Source organism: Chiloscyllium plagiosum, unplaced genomic scaffold (genome assembly GCF_037043375.1).
Source record: "Chiloscyllium plagiosum isolate Xiang-an unplaced genomic scaffold, Cpla_swu_hap1 HiC_scaffold_40, whole genome shotgun sequence".
Taxonomy (NCBI): domain Eukaryota; kingdom Metazoa; phylum Chordata; class Chondrichthyes; order Orectolobiformes; family Hemiscylliidae; genus Chiloscyllium; species Chiloscyllium plagiosum.
The window spans coordinates 17,605,138-17,615,137 of NW_028270178.1; the positions used below are offsets into that span (position 1 = coordinate 17,605,138).

Below are 10,000 nucleotides of genomic sequence, written 5' to 3' on the forward strand. Positions count from 1 at the left end.
GGTGGATTGGCCGTGCTAAATTGTCCCATAGTGCCCAGGGATGTGCAGGTTAGGGTGGATTGGCCGTGCTAAATTGTCCCATAGTGCCCAGGGATATGCGGGGAAGGGTGGATTATTGAGGGGGAAATGTAGCATTATAGTGTAGTGGAATTGGTCTGGGTGAGTTACTCTTCAGAAGGTCAGTGTTAGGCCGAATGTCTGTTTCCCCGTTGTTGGGATTCTATGATTCTCTGAAACGATGGATAGGATATCTGGTCTGCATAGATGAGTTGGATTCTCCGTCTGTTTCTCGTGCGGAACATCTCTCTGACTGTCTGACTCGGGCAACTGCTACAGAGAGACGAAGAGTCGTATTTCCCTCAAAACTGAGTGGGAAAGAAAACAGCCCGTAGGTCTGACTGACCCTGCTGAGCCCCTGTACTGAGACAAGCAGTGGGAGTGTCTGTGTCTGTGTGTATGTGGGAGTGCCTGTGTGTGTGTGTCCATCTGTGAGTGTGTCTGTGTCTGTCTGAGGATGCGTGTGTAGGTGTGTCTCTGTGTACCTGTGTGTGTGTGCGTGTGTGCCCGTCAGTGAGTGTGTGTGCGTCTGTGTGTGTGTGTATGTTCATCTGTGAGAGTGTCTGTGTGTGTATGTGTGTGTCTCTGTGGGTTTGTTTGTGGGAGTGTCTGTGTGTGTATAGGAGGGCCTGTGTGTGTGTGTGTGTGTGTATAGGAGTGCCTGTGTGTGTCCGTCTGTATGTGTGTATACGAGTGCCTGTGTGCGTGTAGGAGTGCGTGTATGTGTGTATATAGGAGTGTGTGTGTGTGTATATAGGAGTGTGTGTGTGTATAGAAGTGCCTGTGTGTATGTGTGTGTGTGTGTGTAGGAGTGCCTGTGTGTGTGTATATACGAGTGCCTCTGTGTGTGTGTGTGTGTGTGTGTGTATAGGAGTGCCTGTGTGTGTGTGTGTATATACAGGAGTGCCTCTGTGTGTGTGTGTGTGTGTACAGGAGTGCCTGTATGTGTGTGTGTCTGTATAGGAGTGCCTCTGTGTGTGTGTGTGTGTGTATAGGAGTGCCTCTGTGTGTGTGTGTGTGTACAGGAGTGCCTGTATGTGTGTGTGTCTGTATAGGAGTGCCTGTGTGTGTCCGTCTGTGTGTGTGCATAGGAGTGCCTCTGTGTGTGTGCATGTGTGTGTGTGTTTACGAGTGCCTGTGTGTGTCCGTCTGTATGTGTGTATAGGAGTGCCTTTGTGTCTGTGTGTGTCTGTGTATAGGAGTGCCTGTGTCTGTGTGTGTGTGTGTATATAGGAGTGCCTGTGTGTGTCTGTCTGTATACATGTATAGGATTGCCTGTATGTCTGTGTGGGTGTATGTGTGTGTGTATAGGAGTGCCGGTGTTTGTCCGTCTGTATATGTGTATAGGAGTGCCTTTGTGTCTGTGTGTGTGTGTGTATAGGAGTGCCTGTGTGTCTGTGTGTGTGTATGTATAGGAGTGCCTGTGTGTGTCCGTCTGTATATGCGTATAGGAGTGCCTGTGTGTCTGTATGTGTTGAAAATGTGTTGCTGGAAAAGCGCAGCAGGTCAGGCAGCATCCAAGGAGCAGGAGAATCGACGTTTCGGGCATGAGCCCTTCTTCAGGAATGAGGAAAGTGTGTCCAGCAGGCTAAGATAAAAGGTAGGGAGGAGGGACTTGGGGGAGGGGCGTTGGAAATGTAATAGGTGGAAAGAGGTCAAGGTGAGGGTGATAGGTCAGACTGGGGTGGGGGCGGAGAGGTCATGAAGAAGATTGCAGGTTAGGAAGGCGGTGCTGAGTTCGAGGGATTAGACTGAGACAAGGTGGGGGGAGGGGAAATGAGGAAACTGGTGAAATCCGAGTTCATCCCTTGTGGTTGGAGGGTTCCTAGGCGGAAGATGAGGCGTTCTTCCTCCAGCCGTCGTGTTGTTGTGGTCTGGCTATGGAGGAGTCCAAGGACCTGCATGTCCTTGGTGGAGTGGGAGGGGGAGTTGAAGTGTTGAGCCACGAGGTGGCTGGGTTGGTTGGTCCGGGTGTCCCAGAGGTGTTCTCTGAAACATTCCGCAAGTAGGCGGCCTGTCTCCCCAATATAGAGGAGGCCACATCGGGTGCAGCGGATGCAGTAAATGATGTGTGAAGGTGCAAGTGAATTTGTGGCGGATATGGAAGTATCCCTTGGGGCCTTGGAGGGAGGTGAGGGGGGGAGGTGTGGGCGCAAGTTTTGCATTTCTTGCGGTTGCAGGGGAAGGTGCCGGGAGTGGAGATTGGGTTGGTGGGGGGTGTGGACCTGACGAGGGAGTCACGGAGGGAGTGGTCTTTTCAGAACGCTGATAGGGGAGGGGAGGGAAATATATTCCTGGTGGTGGGGTCCGTTTGGAGGTGGCGGAAATGACGTCAGATGATACGCTGTATATGGAGGTTGATGGGGTGGTAGGTGAGGACCAGTGGGGTTCTGTCCTGGTGGCGGTTGGAGGGACAGGGCTCAAGGGCAGAGGAGCGGGAAGTGGAGGAGATGCGGTGGAGGGCATCGTCGATCGTGTCTGGGGGGAAATTGCGGTCTTTGAAGAAGGAGGCCATCTGGGTTGCACAGTATTGGAACTGGTCCTCCTGGGAGCAGATGCGGCGGAGACAAAGGAATTGGGAATATGGGATGGCGTTTTTACAGGGGGCCATGGTGAAGATAAGGTGTTGGGGACCGGGGAAGCGAAAATCGTGGAGGACGTGGGTGGTGTCTGTATGTGTGTGAGAGTGTGTGTGTATAGGAATGCCTGTTTGTGTCCGTCTGGATATGTGTATAGGAGTGCCTGTGTGTGTGTGTGTGTGTGTGTGTGTGTATAGGAGTGCCTGTTTGTGTCCGTCTGTATATGTGTATAGGAGTGCCTGTGTGTGTGTGTGTGTATAGGAGTGCCTGTTTGTGTCCATCTGTATATGTGTACAGGAGTGCCTGTGTGTGTGTGTGTGAGAGTGTGTGTGTGTAGGAGTATCTGTGTGTGTGTGTGTAGTGCAATGGTGATTACCTGTAATGTGACATGAACCCAAGGTTCCGGTTGAGGCCCTCCCTATGGGTACCAAACTTAGCTATCAGCCTCTGCTCAGCCACTTTCCTCTGCTGCCTGTGCCGAAGTCCACATTGGAGGGTGGTCACCCGAAGGTCCGAGGCTGAATGTCCTGGACCACTGATGTGTTCCCCAACTGGGAGGGAACCCTCCTGTCTGTTGATTGTTGTGCGGTGCCCATTCATCCGTTTTCGTAGCCTTTGCTCGGTTTCCCCAATGTACCATGCCTCTGGGCATCCCTGCCTGCAACGTATAAGATAGACAACGTTGGCTGAGCCACATGAGTACCTGCCATGTACAAGGTGGGAGGTGTTCAGTATTTCCCAGGAGCTGAAAAATTACGTTATATTCTTCGTGACCTGCAACACATTATCAATGAGGATGAGCACCTCACCAAGACCTTCCCCAGACCTCCACTACTTGCCTTTAAACATCCACCAAACCTCAAACAGATCATTGTTCGCAACAAGCTGTCCGGCTTTAAAATGCTGTAATTGTACCACACTCTGTGTGAGAAAGTTGCCCCTCAGGTCTCTTTTATATCTTTCCCCTCTAGTTCTGGACTCCCCGACCCCAGGGAAAAGACTTTGTCTATTTATCCTATCCATGCCCCTCATGATTTTGTAAACCTCTATAAGGTCACCCCTCAGCCTCCGACGCTCCAGGGAAAACAGCCCCAGCCTGTTCAGCCTCTCCCTGTAGCTCAAATCCTCCAACCCTGGCAACATCCTTGTAAATATTTCCTGAATCCTTTCAAATTTCACAGCATCTTTCCGATAGGAAGGAGACCAGAATTGCACACAATATTCCAACAGTGGCCTAACCAATGTCCTGTACAGCCGCAACATGACCTCCCAACTCCTGTACTCAATACTCTGACCAATAAAGGAAAGCATACCAAACGCCTTCTTCACTATCCTATCTACCTGCAACTCCACTTTCAAGGAGCTATGAACCTGCACTCCAAGGTCTCTTTGTTTAGCAACACTCCCTAGGACCTTACCATTAAGTGTATAAGTCCTGCTAAGATTTGCTTTCCCAAAATGCAGCACCTCACATTTATCCGAATTAAACTCCATCTGCCACTTCTCAGCCCATTGGCCCATCTGGTCCAGATCCTGTTGTAATCTGAGGCAACCCTCTTCGCTGTCCACTACACCTCCAATTTTGGTGTCATCTGCAAACTTACTATCTATACCTCTTACACTCGCATCCAAATCATTTATGTAAATGACAAAAAGTAGAGGGCCCAGCACCGATCCTTGTGGCTCCTCGGATGCTGCCTGACCTGCTGTGCATTTCCAGCTTGATTAGAAGGGCTGAAGGGGCCTAATCCTATATTCTATGTTTTCATGTCATATCTTTGCTTTATTTTCCAGGTCAGGGAATCCTCGTTGACAGTAAAGCCATAAACAACGCAAAAAGTGCTTTCGAGCTGAACATGAATGATTTTTCTGCAGCTTATATCTTTGAACAGAGCAAAACATCTGATCAGATAGCCATAGAAAACATCAAATTGGAGACCAGTCAGAATGGAGACTTTCAAAAGGCCTGGGAGAAAGCAAATGGAGCCATGAACTGTGGTATACCCAATGGGCTTCAGAGAGAGCACATGGTTGCTGTTTATACCTATACAACACCATGGGGCTTTTCTAGAAAATTCAATGCCGCCGTGCAAAAGTATGGAGTTAGTGACACCGTCTACGCAAAAAACTTCAAATTCAAAGCCTATCATTATCTTCTGACAGTCGCTTTGGAGAAGTTACCAAAGGCCGGCTCGAAAACATCTTACAGAGGAATCAACAACATGGCTTACGGCCAGAAAGGATCTGAAATGCGGTTTGGATTCTTCGCCTCTTCCTCGCTGAACGAAAAGGTCGCCTTCGATTTCATCGATAAAAGCTCGGCAGCAAACACGCTTTTCGAAATTCACCACATCGACGGTACCCTGATTCAGGACTGCTCTTACAACAGGACGCAACAGGAGGTTCTCATCCCTCCTTACAGGGTGTTTACAATAGGAGCATCTCAGCCCTTCTCCTCCGGCCGCAGGATTTCTCTCACCACCATGGCGAAGAGGAAGGGAATCCATGTTCAACTAGAGACTGATGAGAGTGGTAAGCTCATCGTGCGACGCAGTGGTAGTGCGACAGTAACGGCCTCAAGTGGATTGCTCCTGGTCACAGCCCTGGTACTCATGTCGGGGTAACGCATCGCGAAATCCTCACTGCCATTCCCGGCCTGCTTTCCCATCTCAGGATACTCTATGCCTCAGTTCCTGGGATTGCTCGGTTGTAACGTGCCCTTAAAGACTAACGCGAGACCGCCCAAATGGATCAGGATTACTTGAGATTCGATTCCCCTACAGTGTGGAAACAGGCCCTTCGGCCTAACCAGTCCACACCGACCCCCCCCCCCCCCTGAAGATTAACCCACCCAGTCCCATCTCCCTCTGACTAATTAACCTATCACTATGGGCAATTTAAATGGCTAATCCAGCGTAATGTGCACATCTTTGGACTGTGGGAGGAAACCCACGCAGACACAGGGAGAATGTGCAACTCCACACACAGACGGTTTAGATTAGATTAGATTAGATTACTTTACAGTGTGGAAACAGGCCGTTCGGCCCAACAAGTCCACACCGACCCGCCGAAGCGCAACCCACCCATACCCCTACATTTACCCCTTACCTAACACTACGGGCAATTTCCCATGGCCAATTCACCTGACCTGCACATCTTTGGACTGTGGGAGGAAACCAGAGCACCCGGAGGAAACCCACGCAGACACGGGGAGAATGTGCAAACTCCACACAGTCAGTCGCCCGAGGTGGGAATTGAACCTGGGTCTCTGGCGCTGGGAGGCAGCAGTGCTAACCGCTGAGCCACCGTGCCACCCCCTTTAGTGATCTCCAGCCTGACTCGCAGTCCAACGGGATCACAGTGGATCGGAACTGGTTTCCATTCTGCGTCACCATAGGTGGCTGTCTGTCTGTCAGCCATAATGTGCAACAGGGAGAGAGTGAGGACGGCAGATGCTGGAGATCAGAGACAGGAGTGTGGGGCTGGAAACGCACAGCCGGTCAGGCAGCATCCGAGGAGCAGGAGAATCGACGTTTCAGGCAGAAGTGCTTCATCGTGCTCTTCATCAAACCCGAAACGTCGATTCTCCTGCTCCTCGGATGCTGCCTGACCTGCTGTGTTTTTCCAGCACCGCACTCTCGTCTCTGATTGAGTCATAGAGATGTACAGCACGGAAACAGACCCTTCAGTCCAACCCGTCCATGCTGTCCCAGATATCCCAACCCAATCTAGTCCCACCTGCCAGCACCCGGCCCATATCCCTCCAAACCCTTCCTATTCATATACCCATCCAAACGCCTCTTAAACGTTGCAATTGTACCAGCCTCCACCACATCCTCTGGCAGCTCATTCCATACACGTACCACCCTGTGTGTGAAAAAGTTGCCCCTTAGGTCTCTTTTATATCTTTCCCCTCTCACCCTAAACCCATGCCCCTCTAGCCCTGGACTCCCCCACCCCAGGGAAAAGACTTTGTTTATTTATCCTATCCATAATTTTGTAAACCTCTATAAGGTCACCCCTCAGCCTCTGACGCTCCAGGGAAAACAGCCCCAGCCTGTTCAGCCTCTCCCTGTAGCTCAGATCCTCCGACCCTGGCATATCCAGCATCTGCAGTCCTCACTTTCTCCGTGTTTGTGAGTGTGTATGAGAGAGAGAGAGAGAGAGAGAGCAGTCCCATTGTGACTCCACTCTATTTCTCAACAAGAAAAATGAACTGTTGTAGGCTTGGGCAGAATGGATGAGGATGAATGAAGATTGGCCGATGTGAATGAGGCACAGAGTCGAATCCAGTTTGGGAATTTGGGACCAATGATTTAGCACAAGTGACGGAGCTGCCAACTAATCGCAACCTCATCCGAGGAGCAGGAGAATCGATGTTTCGGGCATAAGCTCTTCATCGGGAATGAGGGATGAAGGGCTTTTGCCTGAAACGTCGATTCTCCTGCTCCTCGGATGATGCCCGACCGGCTGTGCTTTTCCAGCACCGCACTCTCTCGACTCTGATCTCCAGCATCTGCCGTCCTCACCCTCTCCTCATCCGAATCTCGATCAACCATTTGTCTGGGCGGAGAGCCATACCGTTTCCAAGTTTGCAACCCATCGAAAAAATTGAGCAGGGCGTGGAACCATGAATTAAGAAAAGGAATCAAAGAGGCTGTGGGTAGTTTAGATCCAGCTGAGAGGGGGGAAGGCAGGAACTTGTCAGCTTGAAGATAACCTGAATAAGGGAGATACCGTCCATTTTTGTCGGCGTAATGGGAAGTTGAGAATGCAATTGGCAAACGGTGAGTGAGTAAGGTGTTCACCGTGACCTTGATCATGTGTGCAAGAATTCCAGCAAGCAGTGCTGAGGAATCCCCACAAGGTAAATAATTCATTCACCAGATTTAAGAACGGGAGGAAAGAAATCTTCCTTCAATAGTATAGACACCTGCACTAACCAACCCCATGGCCCAACATTTCAACTCCCCCCTCCCACTCTGCCGAGGATATGGAGGTGCTGGGCCTCCTTCACCGCCGCTCCCTCACCACCAGACGCCTGGAGGAAGAACGCCTCATCTTCCGCCTCGGAACACTTCACCCCCAGGGCATCAATGTGGACTTCAACAGTTTCCTCATTTCCCCTCCCCCCCCCACCTCACCCCAGTTCCACCCTTCCAGCTCAGCACCATCCTCATGACCTGTCCTACCTGCCTATCTTCCTTCCCATCTATCCGCTCCACCCTCCCCTCTGACTTATCACCTTCATCCCCACCCCTATTCATCTATTGTACTCTTTGCTACCTTCCTCCACCCTCCCCTCTGACCTATCACCTTCACCCCCACCCCCATCCACCTACTGTACTCTTTGCTACCTCTCCCCACCATAACAGTGATGAATGCGTGCGGATTCAGTTTAAGGAAGTTCATCCCAAAGTCGTTCCAAGTACATCTTAAACATGGTCATCTTACTGATAATCAATTGACTCAGCGCCCTTCAGTCATTATGGGCAGAATTACACAGTACAATTACTGCATCATATCTCACTCTGTAAATGTATTATAAAAAAGTTATTATATTTGGAGGGATTAAAGTGCTCAAATGGAACTCAGTGCCAATCAATTGTGAAGTTGCAATGTGCTTCAAACAATTTCTGGATTTGCAAGCAATGTGGATCCTACAGCCACTCCTAGGATTGATGGCATAATAAAATATGTGGGCGGCACGGTGGCACTGCTGCCTCACAGCGCCAGAGACCCGGGTTCAATTCCCGCCTCAGGCGACTGACTGTGTGGAGTTTGCACGTTCTCCCCGTGTCTGCGTGGGTTTCCTCCGGGTGCTCCGGTTTCCTCCCACAGTCCAAAGATGTGCAGGGTCAGGTGAATTGGCCATGCTAAATTGCCTGTAGTGTTAGGTAAGGGGTAAATGTAGGGGTATGGGTGGGTTGCGCTTCGGCGGGTCGGTGTGGACTTGTTGGGCCGAAGGGCCTGTTTCCACACTGTAATCTAATCTAAAAAAAAAGATTTATAACAGTTTAACTTATCGTAATAATCATTGTAGTTTACCAAGATAAGACTTTTTTTCTATTCTGCTTTATCGATATTCAAACCAGTATCAAAAACCAAACACCAAGAAACCCTGAGTTTTTTTTTATCAAACAGAATTCTTAAACGAGTTTTTTGAAGGGTCTACAACGCTGAAGATTTTTAGACTTAATTCAGAAATTTTAGAAGCTTATGTGTTTTAGAAGGTTTTCTTTATGTTGTAAAGGTTTTTTTTTGACAAACCGAAGAGTTCTTTAAAAAATAAAGGTTTGGGTTTTAGTTCCAGAGAGCCCGACACATGGTCAGCTTCGAGAGAAGAGATTTTTTGCCTTCGTGGAATTGATTGAGGAGGAATCATTTTGATTCAGTTAATTAGCTAAGTGGTTGGTTTAATTAAGTTTGATTTTCTTTTCCACAATTGTTTTCCATTTGGACGCTGTTACCTGGAGCTGACGAAACCCTGCTTCACCTTTTTCAGCTGGTTAGCAGTCGTCAGACTGAGGGAGAGTCTTCCCTTAGTCTGGCTTCCAGGTTGCTGAGTGAGAGAGGGTGTGTACCCGAAATACAGGGGGACAGTTCTTTACCTGCGACCACCCTAGCATTCGAACACAAGTGCCTCCTCAGCCCTGATGGCTGCTCTTCCGCTCTCTGTAGGTGGCTGTACAAAACGACGGGCCTAGTTCAGGCTGCGTTACCCTTGGGGGGGGGGGTGAGAGTGTGCTGCTGGAAAAGCACAGCAGGTCAGGCAGCATCCGAGGAGCAGGAGAATCGGCGTTTCGGGCATTAGTCCTTCATCAAGAATGAGGCCTCATCCCTGATGAAGGGCTTTATGCCCGAAACGTCGACTCTCCTGCTCCTGGGATGCTGCCTGACCTGCTGTGCTTTTCCAGCAACACTCTCTTCGACTCTGATCTCCAGCATCTGCAGTCCTCACTTTCTCCCTGGGTGTACCACGTGGGGCAGAGGAGTGGTCACGGGAAGGGGTTAGGGCAGCCCGACTTCCCCTTTTCCTGACAACAAGCCCTGAGGTGTTTGACCTATTCCCCAGATGCTCCCCCACCTTTTCCTACTACACTCTGGACTGTCCTGGGTCTGTGGGAAAGCTGCGAGGGTATCACAAATCTTTCTTCTGCCCACCTGCATCTTGGTCACGCAGGAGGAGACGGCTCCACTAGAACACTCCAGTTGAGATTACCCAAAGGTGAAGGGAGGGTGGTTTCAGGTTCCTAAGAAATGTCAGGGGTCCCAATGCATTAGATTTGATTCCCGGCAGTATGGAAACAGTATATTTGGCACAGCCAGTGCAAGAAGAGTAACTCACCCAGCTGCATTTCCCT

The 10,000-nt window shown here is 50.0% G+C and overlaps 1 protein-coding gene across 1 annotated transcript in view; it reads left to right on the forward strand.

Moving 5' to 3' along the window:
• LOC122545933 (GPI-linked NAD(P)(+)--arginine ADP-ribosyltransferase 1-like) overlaps positions 1-8,237 on the forward strand; it is a 9,327-nt gene extending 1,090 nt beyond the window's left edge. Inside the window, exon 2 of the mRNA XM_087981566.1 lies at positions 4,431-8,237. Coding sequence (XP_087837692.1) covers positions 4,431-5,260 — 830 coding nt within the window. The 3' untranslated portion in view covers positions 5,261-8,237. The remainder of the gene's footprint in view (positions 1-4,430) is intronic.
• Positions 8,238-10,000: the final 1,763 nt, after the last annotated feature.